Raw genomic sequence first — 20752 nt, forward strand, 5'->3', positions numbered from 1 at the left:
CCTTCCTAATGCTGCGACCCTTTAATACAGTTCCTCATGTTGTGGTGACCCCCAATTTCATTGTTACAAATTCAACATAATTAAAGCATAGTGATTAATCACAAAAACAATATGTAATTATATGTTTTCCGATGGTCTTAGGCGACCCCTGTGAAAGGGTCGTTAGACCTCAAAGGGGTCGCGACCCACAGGTTGAGAACCGCTGCTCTAGATCAACTATCAGCTCACACAAGGGACAGAGTCGCTTGCCCACAAAATACAATCAGTCAAACTTACAATGTGGGCAATTCAGGAAAAAGAGTGGCGTGCTTCCCGTAACAAATGATCAGGCTCAGACCAGTGTGAATAGCTGCAGCCTAAATATTTACTAAAAAAGGGGGAAAAGACCTACTATGTGCAGTCTCTACATAAAAACAAAGCAGAGCCCGGCCAGGTGGGCTCTGTGACTCGGTGGTTGAGCGTCAACCTATGAACCAGGAGGTTGTGGCTCAGTTCCCTGCCAGGGCAAATGCCTGGGTCGCTGCCTCAATCCTCAGTAGAGGCTGTGCAGGAGGGAGTGGGTCCAGGATACTCGATGTTTCTATCCCTCTCCCTCTCCGAAATGAATAAAAATATAAATATTTAGAAGAAACTATGGCCCTAGCTGGTTTGGCTCAATGGATAGAGCGTCAGCCTGCAGACTGAAGGGTCCTGGGTTCGATTCCGGTCAAGGGCATGTACTTCCCTTGCAGGCTCCATCCCCGGCCCTGGTCCAGGCGCGCATAGGAGGCAACCAATGGATGTATCTCTCTGATCGATGTTTCTGTCTCCCTGTCCCTTCCACTCTTTCTAAAAATCAATGGAAACATATCCTCAAGGAGAGGATCAGCAAGAATAAGAAAAAAAACACAGCCAAACAGGAAGTTTCATATGAGACCTGGGTCCCCCGAGGCCACGCCTGTGGTACCTCTGCCGGCCCATCCTCTCTTATTCTCCCACCCAACCATCCGTCTCAGGCTCCTTTGACTTGGGTGTTTGCTCCTTAGCCTGAGTCCTGAGTGATGGCCACTTCCCCGTTTCTTTGTGTCACCTGTCCACTCAGGCAGTGTCCCTGCTGCTGGGCTGTGTCCAGAGGCCTGCCCGGCACTGCCTGTGTCTGCACAGCTTCATCTTATCTCTGTGCCCGCCCCCTCATCCCACCTCCCTCCGCACACTCCGTCCTCTGCGGCCCTCCTCCCTCTCCCGACAGGAACTTGCCAATTCCTTCTCCTCATCCCCCCTACCTGTACGGAGCAGTTTGGAAGGACAGCACCACCCCCTTGTTCTCAGGTTCCCACCAGGGGCTCTAGTTCTTTCCTCAACACCACCCCTCGCTGTAGGGCTGACCGGCCTCAGACGGCTCAGGTCCCCCCAAGTCTGACTGCTCCCAGCACTCTCCTGGGTCTCTACCCCAGGCCCTGGCCCCTTCGGGACAGGCCTGCTCCCTGCCCGCAGCATGGCCTCCGGTCCCTGTGGCGGGACCGCCAGGATGTGGCGGGTACAGTGTGCGGCTCAGTTCCTTCCTGAACAGGCCATGTCTGCATATCCAACAAAGACAGCGGCTCATGCGATTTCTATTTTAGCCATTCTGCTGAGCGTCTAGCGACGTGGCGGTTTGCTTTGCATTTCCTGGATGGGAAAGGAAGTTGAACACAATTTCACATACTTACTGGTGACCTGGTGGTCTTCTCTTGATCCATAGTCATTTAAGTCCTCCCCGCCTCTTAATTTATTACTTTTTTATTAAAAATAAAAAAAATTTGATGAGAGAGAGAGAGAGAGGAACATTGATCTGTTGGTCTGTAACAGGCAGTTAGGCAGACATGAGCACAGCAAGGAAGATGGGCCAGGAACAGGTCACCAGGGCGGGAAGCCCCAGGGCCTAGCAAAGGACATTGTGGGGTGGGACCTCGCCCCCAGCCTGTCATTGCTGGTCACGCTGTTTGGACCCCGGACCTTTCCTCCCTAGAGATGACGTCTAGGCCTCAGTTGTATTTCAGCTCCAGGCCCAGATAAGCAACAAAGGCAGCCAAGGCCGAGGTCAGGACCAGCTGCACGGAATAATGACCCATGGCCACAACCCTGAATGGACACACCTGGAAAACTGAATAGTCTTGCGATCTTCTGGGACCGCCCCCAAATCTCCACGGAACACCCTGCAGCTGGAGGACTCGGTGTGGGTGTGCTCTCCCACCCAGGAGCCCGCGCCTTCCCCTTCTCTTTCCCCGCCCCTCCCCCCTCCCAAGCTCCAAGGGCCCTTCCTTTACCCCCATAATGCGTTTCCTCAGCCCATTTCTTCTAGGAATTACTTTCCTGCCTCTGTGATTGACCAAATAAATTCTCCCCTACAGTTTGGGTCTTGGCTCTGAATTCCTGTTAGGGGGGACATTTTTGGCCAAGGAAAGCAAATATTCCTCCGCCCTATAAACAACCATAACCCCCTGGTTCATAGGTCGATGCTCAACCACTGAGCCATGCACACCAGGCAAGGAAGTGCAACTTATTAACCTTATTTTATGTTTAGCACCTTCTATGTGCTAAGAAACACCATGGGCCCAGGACTGTGAAAACTATTTTTTTGTAGAAGTTTAATAGTTTTTTCTAAACTTGTTATCCCCACAGGGGGCCTTCTTGCAATAATTCACTAACAGCAACACCGAGGGTAATGACGACAGAAACGCAGCCAATGTTTATTGAGTTTGCACAATATTCCAGATACACTTGCAGGGAGTTCCACATACCAGACTTGTCTAATGGCCCACGGGCAGTATCAGGTGGCTGTCCTGATTTCAGATACGCACAGGGGTTAAAGGTCATTTCCCCCGAGGCACAGTGAGTGAGGGGGGGCTGAGGATGACAGCCGTGGCGAGGAAAGGCTATTGCACGTATGTTACATCAGCAGTTATCCCCCAGAATGAATCTGAAATGAAATCAAAAGGTCCTGGGAACCTTCTATGCGTCCATTAACCCATCCAGTGAACAAACTGTCTACACTGCATATGTTGTAATCAGGGAGGAAAAGTGACTTCTTGTCTCCAAACCTGCCTCTCACAGGACTATCCTGAGATTCTGGAAGGAGAAGAGTGACCGGTTACGACTTCCTTATGTTAAATCGTATCATGAATTTGCCTCATGTTGTGGAAGAAATGAGTGCTGTCTAGAGGCCTCTGAACATTCTTTGTCTTCGAAAGGTTTTGTCTCCACGCCCACCGCGTGGAGCCCCTGGTGTCCTCTGTAATGGTGTGCGTGGCCACACGCCTTTCCACAGTCCTGACACTCGTGGGGCTTCGCACTGCTGTGCACTCTCTGATGCTGTGTGAGTTGGTGGCCATGGCTAAAGGCTTTCCCACAGTCTTTGCACTCGTATGGCTTCTCTCCGGTATGAATCCGCTCATGTTTCACCAGGCTGGACCCATAAATAAAGGCCTTCCCACACTCCTTACATTTGTAAGGCGTCTCGCCAGTGTGGATTCTCTCGTGCTGGGTCAGGTGATAGCCACAGTTGAAGGCCTTCCCACATTCCGTGCACTTGTATGGCTTCTCCCCCGTATGGATTCTCTGGTGTTTCACGAGGCTGGAACCCCAGCGGAAGGCCTTCCCACACTCCTTGCATTCGTGAGGCTTCTCACCAGTGTGAATTTTCTGATGCTGAGTAAGGTAATTGACACGGGTAAAGGCCTTCCCGCATTCTTGACATTCGTAGGGCTTCTCGCCCGTGTGAATCCGTTTGTGCTGAGCCAGGCTCGAGCCACAGATGAAGGCCTTCCCGCAGTCCTTACACTCGTAGGGCTTCTCGCCGCTGTGAATCCGCTTGTGCTGAATGAGCTTGTACACGCGGCTGAAGGTCTTGCCACAGTCCTCGCATTCATAGTCCTTCTCGCCCGTGTGGAACCTCTGGTGCTGCGTGAGCTCGTCGCCGCGGCGGAAGGCCTTCCCGCAGTCTTTACACTCGTAGGGCTTCTCGCCCGTGTGAATCCTCTTGTGAATGACGAGGCTCGAGCCCCAGCGGAAGGCCTTCCCGCAGTCCTTACACTCATAAGGCTTCTCGCCGGTGTGAATTTTCCGATGCTGAGTCAGCTGGTTACCCCAGCGAAAGGCCTTCTTACACTCTTTACACTGGTAGGGCTTCTCGCCCGTGTGGATTTTCTGATGCTGAGTCAGCTGGTAGCCACGGCTGAAGGCCTTCCCGCACTCCTGGCACTCATAGGCGTTCTCCCTGCGAGGAGGTCTCTGGGGTGGCCTGACCGAGGCCTCCTCCCCGGCGGGCGCTTTCGCACGGCTGGTTTTCCTTCGGTTGAGATACCCCCCTGGAGGGCCCCGCGCCCCTACTAACTCACCTTCACACACCCAGTCAAGGCCGAGGGACTTGCTTTTCCCGTCCGAGTTCCACTTGGAGAGACGCAGCTCACAGATGCCCTTTTCTGTAGGTAAGTTCTTGGTCTCATGGGGTGACTCCAAATCTAGAGGAAAAAACACCACATTTTGTTTCCTTTTAAGAAAAACAAAATAAACAAACCAAGCAAACGACAAACCAAAAACTTCTCTAGTAGAAATAAAACTTCTGCCCGGCCGGCGTGGCTCAGTAGTTGAGTGTCGACCTAGGAACCAGGAGGTCACAGTTCAATTCCTGGTCAGGGCACAGGCCTGGGTTATGGGCTGGATCCCCAGTGTGGGGCGTGCAGGAGGCAGCCAATCAGTGATTCTCTCTCATCATCCATGTTTCTCTCCCTTCCTCTCTGAAATCAATTAAAAAAAATATATATATATATATACACACACACACACACACACACACACACTGTATATGTATATATTTTAAAAAAGCTTCTCTAGTAGAATAAATATGAACCAACTAGACCAGGGGTGGGCAAACTTTTTGACTCGAGGGCCACAATGGGTTCTTAAACTGGACCGGAGGGCCGGAACAAAAGCATGGATGGAGTGTTTGTGTGAACTAATATAAATTCAAAGTAAACATCATTACATAAAAGGGTACGGTCTTTTTTTTTTTTTAGTTTTATTCATTTCAAACGGGCCGGATCCGGCCCACGGGCCGTAATTTGCCCACGGCTGAACTAGACCCTTGGTAACATGTGCGTGTATGGTACCATAATATTAATGAATAAACCTGAAGACTATCAGCTACTACTTCCTATCAGCAGACATGAGTAAGCACCAGACACTAGAGGGGAAATCTGGGAACTAAAGACAAAAAGCAGCATACTTTGTACATGTGGTGGTGACACACCTGGGCAACCCAGGAAAACCAAGTTTATAACCACCTAGACGTCAAGGTCACAGAGACTTCAAGAAGAGAGAAAGGGTTAGAGAACCAACATGTGGACCGCCAGGTAGGGACAGGCCTCATTTTAAACTTCTGAAGGCCTTCTCCCTGGTGGCAGGTAGAACGTGGTAGCTGGCAGCATGGATTTGGGCCAGAATTCTCCCGTTCAGTTCTTGTCCTGCCTCCTCTGTCTGACCATGTCCTCTGGGCCCCAGCATACTCATCCGCAAATCAGACTTAATCACTGTGTCTATCTCCTAAACTTGTGGGAATGAAATGAAGGGTATTTATACAACACATACACACAATGCCTAGTTCAATACCTCGTATACAGTGAGCACAATATTAGCCTTAAGGCCCTAGCTGGTTTGGCTCAGTGGATAGCTTGTCGGCCTGCGGACTGAAGGGTCCTGGGTTCGATTCTAGTCAAGGGCACATGCCCAGATTGTGGGCTCGATCCCCAGTGGGGGGTGTGCAGGAGGCAGCCGATCAATGATTCTCTCTCATCATTGATGTTTCTCTCTCTCTCTCTCCCTCTTCCTTCCCTTCTGAAATCAACAAAAATATATTTTTAAAAAATTAGCCATAAATATTATGGTTGTTACTTTTCTAACAGAAAAATAAGAAATTTCCTGAGATAATGACAAGATATTATCATCTAATGTTTAACTCAAAGGTCACAGATTTGTAACTTTCAACCTCACTTTGGGCACAATGTGTCGGAAATGGAATGTGCTGTTTGCTTTTATGTGAATTCTGCTTGTCAATCTACCTCTATAGAGAAATCAAGTCACCCCAAAGAACCACGGGCCATTTGGGTATAAACACAACAACACAGTAGGAAGCTTGGTTTTCTTGAAGATGGTTGTGAAATAAATATTCCAGAATTCTAACTAATCCTTTGCTCATGAAGAGAGTGGGAACTACAGGAAGGGCCAGACGAAGGTGGGAAGATCACTGGTGGATGACGAGAGGAAGGTGTGTGATGGTCACTTCCAACCCGACAAGGCTCAAAGCTCTCCCTGGGAACAGGAAGAAGATTCAACATACCTTAAAAAATTTTTTTTTTTTTTTACTGATTTCAGAAAGGAAGGGAGAGGAAGAGAAAGAGAGAAAGATCAATGATGAGAGAGAATCATTGCCCCGTTGCCTCTGCATATTGGGGATCGAGCCCGCAACCCAGGCATGTGCCCTGACCGGGAATTGAACCGTGACCTCCTGGTTCATGGGTCAACACTCAACCACTGAGCCACACCTGCTGGGCTGAACTCTGTCTCTTGAAAGACAGCCCTAAAATTCACCAGGGAAGGGGCTGACATTCCAGGGAGCAGTGTGAGTGAGATGACTCAGGCAGCTTACCCAGTGAGACCAAGTTACTGTAGTTCTCCAACATCACGTCCCAGTACAGGTCCCTCTGCGTGGAGTCCAGGCAGGCCCACTCCTCCTGCGAGAAGTCGATGGCCACGTCTGAGAACGTCACGGGACCCTGAGAACACAAACCACATGTCCCTGAGGAAATGGAAGGGCAGTTTCAAGACGAAGGGAAGGAGAGGCCGGCCTACGCTCTGGGTAGAGTGGACACAGTGCCTCCTGGAAAGCCGGAGAGATGGGAGGGGACAGTGAAGGCGTGGCCGTGACAGGCAGAATCCCTCCGTGTGACTGCAGAGAAAAGCCAGCTGCACCTGTGCAATCCGGCACCGCAGCCTGCGGAGCAAGGACAGAGCGATCCTGGCTTCCTCCCATTCCCACACACACAGCCTGCCATGTGCCTGCCTCACAGCATTCCTCCGGCTTTGTAATGACAGAAAACATTTTTAAAATTCCAACACATGGACAGATTAGACTGAATGATAGTGATTGCGCAAAACGACTCCGGTTGTCCGCAGTTCTGGGAGCATGTGGTCACCTATTCGCCTGTACTGGGTGCTCTGACCCATGACCACCCCCCCACGCCCCATCCCGTTCCTGACTGAAAGGATGCTGGTGGCAAGCGACACAGACACACACAGAGGTCTGTTCAACAAGAGAAGTGGCCTCTCGGGGCCCCTGGCCTCAGCCCCTGCCCTGTCGGAAGCTCACAGCCTCAGAGCCTGGGCTGTCCTCACACACTAACCCCGAGGCCAACTAATATGCACATCCCCTCTTTTCTGCCTGGAACAGAGGATTCCTGTGTTCTCCTGAGCTCAAAAGCATCCAACATCTCCAACTAATCAGACCATGGACCCGAAGCAAATCTTTCTCCCCAGGGACTTTCTTCCTCCATTCCCCCAACATTCCCGCTGACCAAACACTGAGCATAAGGGAGGTGCTGAATCATCAGCGCCACGTTCTATGAACGTGGGCCCCGAGGTGGGCGAGGGGATATGCGGAGTCACCACTGACGGAATGGAGAGGACTGGAAGCAGGTCATTGGATGGGGCTCCCTGGGGCAGGAGGCTTGGGGATAATTCATAAAAACCACCACGGGATCCAAATAGCACACTGCGGGGAGGGAGGAGACATACACACTTACGTGGGCCATAGTTTCAGAATCAGGACCCGATGAGTCGTCTAAGGGCTTCCTTCACCGTAGACCAACTCTGGAGAAGGCGGAGCTGGGCCAGGAGAAAGAGGCATTGAAGTCAGTGCTCCTGGGTCCCCAGAGTGACTTCACACAACCTTCCTGCTCCTCCATCTTTGCTTCGCAAGGACGCCAGCTCCTTCCCAGCACCCGCACACAGACACCACAGGTCAGGAAAAGATCGGAGGGAAAACAGGCTCTCCCTCCAACTCCAGGACACCCAGCAGCACAGGGCAGAAAAGAGGGGCTTTTAGTTATTTTTTTGTTTTGAAGTCAGACCCAAACATTTTAGCAGGAGGATCTTCAGCCAGCTCCCTGTTAGGGGTAAGTATTAAGGATCTGCTCTTGACCAAAGAGAGACCTGGCCTTTGTCCTCAGTTTCTGAGAGGTAATCTGCATCAGACTTGATAGGAAGGTCTTCTGTTTTAGGTACTAGCTGCCATGCTGCATCTTAGGGTGGGGCTGGCCATACCCAACAATCTTAGGCTGGGGCTGGCCATACCCAACAATCTTAGGGTGGGGCTGGCCATACCCAACAATCCTAGGGTGGGGCTGGCCATACCCAACAATCCTAGGCTGGGGCTGGCCATACCCAACAATCCTAGGCTGGGGCTGGCCATACCCAACAATCCTAGGCTGGGGCTGGCCATACCCAACAATCCTAGGGTGGGGCTGGCCATACCCAACAATCTTAGGGTGGGGCTGGGCATACCCAACAATCCTAGGGTGGGGCTGGCCATACCCAACAATCTTAGGGTGGGCCTCACCATATCCAACAATCCTAGGGTGGGGCTGGCCATACCCAACAATCTTAGGGTGGGCCTCACCATATCCAACAATCTTAGGGTGGGGCTGGCCATACCCAACAATCTTAGGGTGGGGCTGGCCATACCCAACAATCCTAGGGTGGGGCTGGCCATACCCAACAATCCTAGGGTGGGGCTGGCCATACCCAACAATCCTAGGGTGGGGCTGGCCATACCCAACAATCTTAGGGTGGGGCTGGGCATACCCAACAATCCTAGGGTGGGGCTGGCCATACCCAACAGTCTTAGGGTGGGGCTGCTCATACCCAACAGTCTTAGGGTGGGGCTGGCCATACCCAACAGTCTTAGGGTGGGGCTGGCCATACCCAACAGTCTTAGGGTAGGAGCTCCTCATCCTAGAAGGACCAAGTAATTTGGGTAGGGGTTTTGGGTCATGGGGTATCAGTTGACCTAATCAATCAGGTCTATATTTCTCTATAGTCAAGTCAATTAGTGGTGCCTATGTGATGAAGCCCTGGTGAACCAGGTGAGTCCCTGGTAGGCAGTGCACTTGGGGCGAGGACACCGGAGCTCAGGTTGTGAACACCCCCCACACCTGGACTTACACACCTACTTCCTTGGCTGATGCTACTCTGTGCTCTTTCCCTGTAATAAACCGCACCCCTGAGAGAAGAGCTTCCAGTGAGTGCTGGGAGTCCTAGTCCTGAATTACTGACCCTGAGGCTGGTTTCAGGAAACTCTCAAACCTGCAGTTGGCCTCAAAACTGAGAGTGGCCCTCAAACCCCCAATGTGGCTAACTCTGGGGAGGGGACTGGGGTCTGGACCCGAGTGGGTGTGTGGAGGGTACCTAGCCTCACTTGGAGTCCATCCTGCTCCCTCCGGCCACACTGTCCAGGGTTAGGAGAGGCTGCATCACCCAAACTCAAATCTCTTCTGGCCTCCAGAGAGGGTGACATGAGTCAGGACGTGGCAGGCGGACAGGAAAAGCTGACCCCATAAACATATGCACACTATCAATGCAGAACACCGAGGTCAGTGGTTACTTACTGCTAAGTTGGAATATTTAGAATATGAAAAGTATTTCAGATATACCATCAGTGGGAAAATAATGTTACCAAAACAAGATGGTACAATACCTTGTCAACTTCTCTATATAAGCCCAGCCATGGTGGCTCAATGGTTAAGCTTCAACCTATGACCCAGGAGGTCACAGTTCAATTCCCGGTCAGGGCACATGCCTGGGTTTTGAGCTCGATCCCCATTGTGGGGTGTGCAGGAGGCAGCCGATATAATGATTCCGATTTAATGATTCTCTCTCATCATTGATGTTTTCATTTCTCTCCCTCTCTCTTCCTCTCTGAAATCAATAAAATATATTTTTTAAATTCTATATATGAATATATACACATAATATAGTGTGTATATATTCATATATGTGCTATATGAATAATTATACACACATATGGAGACAAACACACAGATACTGACAGACCATAAGACATCAACAGAGAGAGAGAGAGAGAGAGAGAGAGAGAGAGAGATCGAGAGATCAAAGTAGAGAGGAATAGAAGAAAGCATCCTGAAAAGTGTATATCCCTTGCACAGCGGGCCTGAAACTGCTAACCTTAAGCCTGCTTGCAAGACTGGTCCTTGGCTGGACTTGCAGGGTTGCCGCCATTCCCTCACTGAGGACAGTGGCTCATGCTCCTGGAATGCTTGTTTGTGCTATGCAGAGGGTGCCTACGTGACTGACACCTGATAGAAACCTTGGCTCCCAGGCTGTGAGCTCCCCCGCAGACAACACTGCATGTGGTTGGACTCTGATGGAGGGAGGATTAGTCCTGTGTGCCTTTCCCTAGGCTGACTGCCCTGGACCCTTTCCCTGTAATACCTCTTGGCCACGGGTAGGACAATGGGTTGGACCCTGAGTCCATCCAGAGTAGGGGTGGGGAACCTTTTTCTGCCAAGAGCCATTTGGATATTTATAACATCATTCCTGGGCCACACAAAATTATCCACTTAAACATTAGCCTGCTATATTTGGTCAGACATTTAATTAACTTAGAAAATAAACTTTCTATCTCTCCATCTAGAGCCTGTGCGATCAGGACTCTTTGGTCATGACCTGACCTCAGTGCCCACAGTGAGAGGGATGATGCCCTGCTCCCAGCACCTGTTAGGGCACAGCACTTACCCCAGGGTCCGGCTCATTGCAGGCACTGAACAGAAGTATGATTTTGGCTCAACATTCTACTTTTTGGCATGTATCCCAAGGAAGAAAATATGTATATATCTTGTATGTATGTGTGTGTGTATATATATATATATATGTGTGTGTGTGTGTATAATATATAAGATATATTTTAAAGAATACATATACACACACATATATAATATTTTATTATATTACAAATATATATAATATATTTTTTAAAAGGCCAATATGCAAAGTGTCCCCTTGGGGAGTTCGATCAATCACTATGACATGTGCTGACCACCAGGGGGCAGCACAGAACAAAGGAAGGCACCAATCATATATTTATGTGTGTGTGTATATATATATATATATATATATATATATATATACACACACACACACATATACATTCACACACACACATATATATATTTTTTGGAGAATTATTCCCCCAAAATGAATACAGACTTTGAATAATGAATTCCAATAGGTTAAATCTAAAAAGAAAGAAAAATCAACTTAGCTATCAGCTTTTAAGTGTATTTGGGGCGGGGGGGCACCCAGTATATGCACCATGAATTCCTGGTGCATAGGTTTCATGAGTCGATGCTCAACCACTGAGCCACACTGGCCGGGCTCAAGTTTCTTCTTCTTTTTTCTTTAAAGGAAGGGCCCTAGGAGCTTGGAAGTGAGGAAGGTAATGGTAATAGGCCTGGGAGGAGGAGGAGGGGGACAGAGGTAGGAGGGAGAGGGGGGAGAGAGAAGAGGAAGGGGAAAGGAGGGGAAAGGAAGGGAGGGGAGGGGAGGGAAGGGTGCTGGCGTGCCTGGGAGGGAGAACACACTCTCAAGTTTCTCCTTTATGAGCTCCTTAGGAAATTGAAATTGTTGGCAGTAGGCCTGCATTAATCCCATTATAAGAAATAAACTTAAGACAGTCCCAAAGTTAAAGAAAAAATAATAAAGAGAAAACCCCACAGTTGGAGTGCGGTATATTGCAGTCAGTAAGAGAAAGCTGAACGAATAGGCCTGTGGTAGACTGAACAGCATATGTCCTAATTCTGGAAACTGGGAATATGTTATATAACATGGAAAGGGTTGCAGCTGGACTTAAAGTCACTAATCAGCTGACCTGAAAATAGGGAGAGCACCCAGAATTATCTGGGTGGGTCCAATGTAATCGCAAAAGTAGATGAGGGGTGTCAGGAGGAGAGAAAGATGCGAGGAGGAAAGCAGGGACAGCGTGTTACGACATGAGAGGACTTGTCTCTGTTGGCTCTGAAGATGGAGGAATGGGCTGTAATTCCAGGAATGCAGGCAGCCTCTGGAGCCGGGAAAGGCAGGGGAAGGGTGCCCCCTAGAGCCTCTGAAAAGGAACGCAGCCTTACCAACACCTTGGGTTTAGCCCAAGCATGTCAAACCCGAGGGCCGCATGCGGCCCACAATGAATATTTTTGCGGCCCAGCCAATATAACGGCATGTAAAAACGTTTTAATAAAAATTTCATAACTTAATTTTTACAAATCCTGTTATACATATTAATAACGAACTACAACGTTCGCTAATGACTGATGACTATAATCCTGTTGCATTCATTTCCCTTACTCGTCCGCACCCCATTTCCCTCCACTAATACCAGCAGTGAATATTTTAGCAGCCGACGGCCACATCATTAGTCTTGTACTGGCTTGCTTGGTGTGCACAACAGGAAATATTTTGCTTTCGGAGAACAAGAAAAATAGGTTTATTTGTGTGACGCTTATGAAGTTGTGCGGTTATTCAGTGTCTGGTAAGTTCATGTTCAAGAAAAAATACTAATTTTTATTAAAATGTTCTATTATTTTATGTTAACAATGACTCATTTATTTCAGCCCTTTGTATTCAGCACGTCTCTATTGAAATAAACCCACGTTTCTATGAAAATGGGAGCTTTTTTTGGTTTTTTTTTTGGCCCACATACACTTACACCTTGTGTATTCAGCCTTTGAGTTTGACATGCTTGGTTTAGCCCAGGGCATTTTGGACTCCTAACCTCCAGGACTGCACCATAACGAATCTGTGCTGTTTTAAGCCACTAAATCTGTGACAATTGTTACAGCAGCAACAGGAAACTGCCACAAGGCCCAGTATTGGAAAAGCGGGTGACAAACCGATATGACCTCCCTGCCCTTGCACATCCTTCCCCTGTGTCTCTAACACCATCAGACTCGGCGCAACAACAGCTAAGCTGCTCCGTGGCCTGATTAGGGACAGTGTGCAAAGCAGATAGAAGAGTGTTTGGTACAGGGAAGGTGCTCAATACAAGTGGCCCCTCTCCCTTCCGCCTTCATTGAGTAAGCAATTAAAATGTCATATTGAATAGGATACTTAAAAAGTGTTTTATTGCCGAACCGGTTTGGCTCAGTGGATAGAGCGTCGGCCTGGGGACTGAAGAGGCCCGGGTTCGATTCCGGTCAAGGGCATGTACCTTGGTTGCGGGCACATCCCCAGCGGGGGGCATGCAGGAGGCAGCTGATCGATCTCTCTCATCTTCTCTATAAAAAAAAATCAATAAAATATTTTTTAAAGTGTTTTATTAAGTAAAATTTCAACTAAGTAAAAATGTTCATGCATAGTATTGTTTATAACTGTGAGTACTGTTTAATATTACATCACATGCATTTTTCCTTCTTATGACTATTTCTAAACATCCCTCTTCATAGCTGCATAATACTTCATAACATGAATTGGGTGTGATTTACTTTAACCATGTCCATCATTCTGAATACTGGCTGTGGTCTGAACACAGCCTTTGGTTCCAGAACAAGGGTCTAATTTGGGGGGTGGGGGGGGGCACGTCCACACTTGTGAATGCCATGAAGTTATAGATTTTTTCCAAGGAAGAAAGCCATATGCAATAAGTCTGTATACAATTTCCCTTGGAAAATGGCAAATGCAATTAAAGGAAGGACCTCAGGCTAAGGATTCCTGTTCTATGCTCTAGTTCATTTAAAATACATATATTTTTATTGATTTCAGAGAGGAAAGGAGAGGGAGAGAGAGAGAGACAGAAATATCAATGATGAGAGAGAATCACTGATCGGCTGCCTCCTGCATGCCCCACACTGGGGATCTAGCCCACAACCTGGGCATGTACCTTGACCGGGAATCAAACCGTGACCTCCTGATTCATAGGTTGAGACGCTCAACCAATCACCGAGCAACACCAGCCAGGAGCTCTGGTTCATTCTGAGAACTTGTAAGTATCCATCATAATGACCTTCATGTGTATGTTGCTTCTGACCTACAGGGCATCCAGACATACCACACAGTGAAAACAGAATGTGCTGAACACTAATGCTCTGGGGGCTATTCTAAGGGGCTTTATCTATATTATCTCATCCTCATCACAACCTTGTCTTTATAGAGCCCCAAATGCTAAGAGGCAGAGACAGGACTGAAACCCCAATACTCTAGGTCAGCCTGTTTTTGTAGGGCTAAAGGGTTTTACATTTTTATTTTGTTATTATTTTTATTTATTTATTTATTTTAAATATTTTTTATTGATTTCAGAGAGGAAGGGTGGGGGAGAGATAGAAACATCGATGATGAGAGAGAATCATTGATAGGCTGCCTCCTGCGTGTACCACACTGGGGATGGAGCCCACAACGGGGGCATGTGCCCTTGACCGGAATCAAAACTGGGACCCTTCAGTATGTAGGCCGACGCTCTATCCCAAAGGTTCTCAACCTGTGGGTCGCGACCCCTTTGGCGGTCGAACAACCCTTCCACAGGGGTCGCCTAAGACCATCCTGCATATCAGATATGTACATTACGATTCATAACAGTAGCAACATTACAGTTATGAAGGAGCAACGAAAATAATGTTATGGTTGGGTCACAACATGAGGAACTGTATTTAAAGGGCCAGAAGGTTGAGAACCACGACTCTATCCACTGAGCCAAACCAGCTAGGGTGGTTTTACATTTTTAAAGGGTTGTGAAAACAAAAAGAAATGATCAAGAAACAAAGGAGGAGGAGGAGGGGGCATAATTCTGCACACTTTAACCATGAGCTGCACATACGACTTCCTTCCAAAGAGTCTAAGTATGAAAAGGAGGGAAAAGGAGTAACTTTCCAGTGGAGAAAACGAACAAACACTACCCTTGCCAACACTAACAAGGGCAACCTCAACAACCATACATCGTGTTGACAGTTTGTACCCTCTGTGATCTTTCACCCTCAAACCCATGCACCTCGTCTAAACGTGAGACAAACATCAGATTCCAGTGCAGGAACATCCCGCCAAATGCCTGATCAGCACCTCTTACGTCTTCAAGGTCATCAGAAACAGGGGGAGTCTGAGAAACTGTCAGAGCCAAGAGGAGTCTAAGGAGACATGACAACGAACTGTATCATGGTCTCCTGGATGGGATCCTGAAACAGATGGAGAAGATTCTGTAAAAACTACGGGAAAGGAATAAAGCATGGACTTGAGTTAACAATAACGTATCAAAATCGGCCCATTCAGTATAAGGAATGTGCCATGCTAACTTGGTCATAATGGGGAAACAGGGGCAGGGTACCTGGGAATTCTCTGCAATAAAAATTCTTTGGGCCGGAACTGGTTTGGCTCAGTGGATGGAGCGTCGGCCTGCGGACTGAGGGGTCCCGGGTTCGATTCCGGTCAAGGGCATGTGCCTGGGTTGTGGGCACGTCCCCAGTGGGAGGTGTGCAGGAGGCAGCTGATCGCTGTTTCTAGCTCTCTATCTCTCTCCCTTCCTCTCTGTAAAAAATCAATAAAATATATTTAAAAAAATTCTTTGGAATTCTTCTGTGAATCTAAAACCATTCTAAACAAATAAATCCATTGAAAAAGAACAGCATGTAGCCACATGCAACCCACAAAACATAAAATACTTAGCACAGGATCCTCTACGGAAAAAGCTGACCAACCCGGGCTCTACATCCAGAACTCATACCCAGTATCAACTGCTTCTCACAGTTCATACAAGATGCAACTAAGCTACAACTGTCAGACCTCAAACAAGGCCTGGCTCATGCAACACATTTCTATTTACTGATTACTGAAAAAAACAAAACAAAACAAAAAATCCCTGCCTTTTTGGCAAAGACCTTCGCTCGAACCCCACTCTCAAACGCCTCCCAAAGCTGTTTGCTTTGTCATTTACTACAATGATCACACCCTCTCCTTTCTTTTTCTAAAAAAAATCATTTTCTTTCTTTCTTTCTTTCTTTCTTTTTAACATGTCTTTATTGATTTCAGAGAGGAAGAGGGAAGGGAAAGAGAGCTAGAAACATCAATGATGAGAGAGAATCATTGATTGGCTGCCTCCTGCACGTCCCCTACTGGGGATCAAGTCCACAACCTGGGCATGTGCCCTTGGCTGGAATGGAACCTGGGACCCTTCAGTCCGCAAGCTGACGCTCTATCCACTGAGCCAAACCAGTTAGGGCACCCTCTCCTTTCTTGTTGTGATCTGAAAGGCAGGCCTGTGAAAGGACCGAAGATGTCTAGTGTTCGGTTCCCCCTAAACACGAGCTTCCTCCTCACCAAGTCACACTGAACTAAAGCGCAAACACTAACCTCCCACCGGCATTCCATTCCATCAGCCACGGGGATGTGAGCAATCGGCCAAGTGAATGCTCACCAGGGAGGACACGGGGGAATACACCTGCACAGGCTGGGCGGGAGGATTCAGTGGGATAGGTCCCTGTTAGGGGGGACATTTTTGGCCAAGGAAAGCAAACATTCCTCCGCCCTATAAACAAATCATTTGCTGAACAACAAAACTCACCAGAACCTTGATTTTAAGACGCTTGACGACGCAGGATGGCTGGCCTGGGGGAAAGAGGAGAGAATGAGACACCAGGTCCTTTCTGGAGCACAGACGACATCAGAACATACCCTCCTGTCCCCATGTCATATCTAAAACCAACCAGAAAGAGGGGGAACTTGGGTCTGAGTATTTCAGAGATTCCTGGGGACTAGGCTCCAGTGCCGGGGGTGGGGGTGGGGAGGTGGGGGGGGATCTTGTCACTCTGCAGCTGCCCCCTCCCCCCACCGGTCAGGTCTGGGACCTCTCCCGTGCAAAACAGAATCTCATTCCTGAGGCCCTTCTGTCCTGTCATTCAGGTTGCCCGTGGGAAGAGCACTTGAGCGCTGAAATAGCCATCTCAGGACGATGCACCCTTCTTTCTTTTTATTTTTTAAAGAATGCTACTTGCGCCCTAGCTGGCTTGGCTCAGTGAATAGCGCATCGGCCTGCAGGACTGAAGGATCCCAGGTTCCATTCTGGTGCCCCAGTTGCAGGCTTCACCCTCAGTAGGGGGCCTGCAGGAGGTGGCCAATCGATGATTCTCTCTCATCACTGATGTTTCAATCTCCCCCTCCCTTCCTCTCTGAAATCAATAAAAAGTTTTTTGTTGTTTTTTTTTAAATGCTACTGCCCTAGCTGGTTTGGCTCGGTGGACAGAGCATCCGCCTGTGGACTGAAGGGTCCTGGGTTCGATTCCCATCAAGGGCACATGCCCGGGTTGTGGGCTCGATCCCCAGTAGGGGGCGTGCAGGAGGCAGCCGATCAATGATCCTCTCATCATTGACATTTCTCTCTTCCTCTCCCTTCCTCTCTAAAATCAATTAAAAAAAATATATATTTAAATATACTTTATTTTATTTTATTTTTTTAAATATATTTTATTGATTTTTTTTTTACAGAGAGGAAAGGAGAGGGATAGAGCGTTAGAAACATTGATGAGAGAGAAACATCGATCAGCTGCCTCCTGCACACTCCCTGCTGGGGATGTGCCCGCAACCCAGGTACATGCCCTTGACCGGAATCGAACCTGGGACCCTTGAGTCCGCAGGCCGACGCTCTATCCACTGAGCCAAACCGGTTAGGGCTAAAATATATATTTTTAAAAAGAACGCTATTTGTGCAAGTCAGAGTCTGCTACCAATTAAACGGGGACAGCTTTGCCGACAAACAAGAAGACGCCCCTCCACGGCCAGGAAGAGGTTTCCCGCCTCCAGCTGTCACTCTCCTCGCGGGGTCGGGCTCTGACTTCCCCCTGGGGCCCCTGCGTCCAGGCAGGCACCTCCGGGCGGGAAGGTGACGGCAGGGGAGCCGCAGAGACAGCACAGCCACGGGGCGCGCTGCCGCGCACACCCCGGTCCTCGCTCCGCGGTGGCCACGCACCCAATCCTCCCAACGCGCCCCGCACCGGCCGCGGCCGCACAAGCGCACACCCACCGACACCCACGTCACAGTCACCTGCCCGGCCCCGGAGCCCACGCGCAGGTCACCCCCACGGAGCAGAGCCGCCCCCAGCACCACCACGCGCCGGTGCGTCACAGCGTGGGGACCCGGCCTGCGGCCTGAGTCCCGGGGGCGTGGCCCGGTCCCTGACACTGACACGCGCACTCACACACACACACACACACACACACACACACACTTACTCACACGCGCGCGCGCACTCACTTCTCCCCGCAGCCGCAGGCCGAGGCTGCGCTTCGGGCCTCCTCGCCCGGGGCGTCTGGCGCCCCGACAACCGCCTGTCCCCCCGCCCCCCGCCGCATCCCGCGCGGGTTTCCTCCTGCGATGCTAACAGCTTACCGCGTGGGACCCAACGGCCCACAGGGCGTCGGGAGGGGGCGCAAGGGCTGAGGTGAACGCTGGATGGCATCCAGGGAAGCCGGAGCCTAAAAAAAACCCTGTGCGCTGGAGACGCGTCTCCCAGAATGCAACGCGGAGCGCTCCTAATAAAGCCGCGCCTCGGGGGCCTCTGGGAAATGTAGTCCAGAACCCGGGAATCCGCGAAGATGGAAGCGGCGGCTCACCTCGCCGGCGTGCCACTCTCCAAGGCCCTAAGGAGCGTTGTCGCAGAGGCTTCTGGGAAACGCAGTTCACGGGGCGATGCCCTGGGGCTGGAAGCGGGGCCTTCGGAAGGCGCCTTGCCCCGTCCCCTAGAGGACGAGTGCCTCCGGAATCTACCAATGCTGGGAGCACTGCCCACCCTTCAGATTTCTCCTGGCAAAAATTCAGGCCCCCTGCTAAGGACAATGTGCCACCAACTCCTGGGAGCATGTCCAGGAAGGAATCGCCAAAAGAAAAGATGGGAGTCCTGAGGCGTGGATTGTTCCTCAACGTGCATTTCGGACCCTTCCATTGGGGTAGCTAGATAGCAATGTGTATAATGTTACTTTGGGATTATAGTTGATTCTTGAACGACATAGGTTTGAACTGCCAGGGAGGGCTTATACTGGGATTCTCTCCCCGACCCCAACCACGAAAAAAAAACGAAAAAAAAAAAATACAGTCAGCTTTTCCTGTCCATGGGTTTTGCATCCAGGTAGTCAACCAACCAATTAGGAACAGTATTTTGATCCGGTTGGGAATTCCTGATGCAGAGGGCTGACTGTATGCATTATTCTAGCCACTTTTATATAAGGGCCTTAGGGACTTGAGCATCCATGGATTTTGGTATCCGCAGGGGTCCTGCAACTCATTCCCCATGGTATCCAGAGCCGGGTGTAGTTTTAAAGTTTGGAGGGGGGGGGGGGGGGTGTTTGTTTGTTTTTGTGGAGGAAGGGGTGTCAAAAGTTATGCAGGTTTGCCCTAGCTGATTTGGCACAGTGGTTGGACGGTGGGCCAGAGCACTGAAGGGTCCCAGGTTCAATTCCGGTCAAGGGCACATGCTGGGGTTGCGGGCTTGATCCCCAGTAGGGGGTGTGCAGGAGGCAGCCCATTAATGATTCTCACTCATCATTGATGTTTTTATCCCCTCTCTCCCTTCCTTTCTGAAATCAATATATATTTTAAAAAAAGAATTCCTAATTCCCATCTACTATTAAGTAGTTGATTTTAAGATTGAGAATTTCCCCTTAAATCATTGTTATTTTTTTAAATTTTCGATTTCTAATTCTGAGATTCTTTTACATCCATTAACTGGTAAGTTTTTGGCTTCCCTTTATAAAGTGGGACTATGTGGTTACATCTGATATTGATCTCATTGGAAAGGCAGGATGTTTGTGTTTGCCTCTTTTTTTTTTATAGAGTTAGATTAGGAAGAATGAGCTTCTTTTTTTTTTTTTTAAATATATTTTATTGATTTTTTTACAGAGAGGAAGAGAGAGAGATAGAGAGTTAGAAACATTGATGAGAGAAAAACATCGATCAGCTGCCTCCTGCACCTCCTACTGGGGATGTGCCTACAAACAAGGTTTATGCTACTGACCAGAATTGAACCTGGGACCCTACAGTGTCCAGGCTGACACTCTATCCACTGAGCCAAGCCGGTTAGGGCTAGAAATGGTAATAACACACCAGCATATCTATTTCAGCAAGCAAGAGTAGGGAGGGCGGGATATTTATGTCTCTGGGTGGGTCGGATGGAGGTGCAGGCGGTTGCAGGAAGCTGGGTCCAGAGCTGCTTTTCTCAGCTGCTTAGTTATCTCCTGTGACACCTGAAATGAGAATAACAGGAAAACAGCAGAGAGGACAGGAGCCTCCAGTGGGGACAATAGAAAGTACTGAGTGAAGGGCAGAAACTGAGGGCAAGGGAAAAGTACAGAATCTGCCTAACTGTTAGGTCCTAATAGGGTTTGGCTGGCCTGTGACCCAATGTGCTGCTGGATCTGCTGCTGCTGCATGGCTGCGGGTGGCATCAGCGTCCCTGAGGCTGCTGGAACTGGGCGTGTCCTGCCAGGCCTGCAGCCATGCCAGCGCTGCCTTCCTGCTGCTGCTGCTGCTGCTCCTCCGCGGCATCTCTCTGTGCTGTGGTTCATTCTCGCCACGCTGGGGTTGCGCCCCGGGTTCATGATGTTCAAGGCCTGGCCCTGGGGGTTCAGGTCTCCCATTGTTGCTGCTGCGGAGGGACAGCAGGTCGTGGCCCGCTGGCTTGCATGACGTTCAGGTTCTGCA

The 20752-nt window shown here is 49.3% G+C and overlaps 1 protein-coding gene and 1 non-coding gene across 4 annotated transcripts; both read right to left on the reverse strand.

Moving 5' to 3' along the window:
* Positions 1-2681: 2681 nt before the first annotated feature.
* ZNF331 (zinc finger protein 331) lies at positions 2682-18555 on the reverse strand. Of its 3 annotated transcripts, none has more exons than XM_070402314.1 (6): positions 18446-18555; positions 16625-16668; positions 15130-15242; positions 7815-7896; positions 6662-6788; positions 2682-4478 (listed from the first exon to the last, which is right to left on the reverse strand). In XM_070402314.1, the coding sequence occupies exons 4-6, from the start codon at positions 7821-7823 to the stop codon at positions 3136-3138; spliced, it is 1479 nt and encodes a 492-aa protein (XP_070258415.1). In that variant the 5' UTR covers positions 7824-7896; positions 15130-15242; positions 16625-16668; positions 18446-18555; the 3' UTR covers positions 2682-3135. The 3 variants fall into 3 exon arrangements, with proteins under 3 accessions (XP_070258415.1, XP_070258416.1, XP_070258417.1); XM_070402315.1 differs by having other exon boundaries at positions 15062-15242; XM_070402316.1 differs by lacking the exon at positions 15130-15242.
* Positions 17752-17879, reverse strand: LOC139000427 (small nucleolar RNA SNORA24). Its single transcript, XR_011469604.1, has one exon. It is a non-coding gene; the product is annotated as a small nucleolar RNA SNORA24 (small nucleolar RNA).
* Positions 18556-20752: the final 2197 nt, after the last annotated feature.

Source organism: Myotis yumanensis, unplaced genomic scaffold (genome assembly GCF_028538775.1).
Source record: "Myotis yumanensis isolate MYYU_CA2020_CCGP unplaced genomic scaffold, mMyoYum1.0.hap1 SCAF_23, whole genome shotgun sequence".
Classification (NCBI taxonomy): domain Eukaryota; kingdom Metazoa; phylum Chordata; class Mammalia; order Chiroptera; family Vespertilionidae; genus Myotis; species Myotis yumanensis.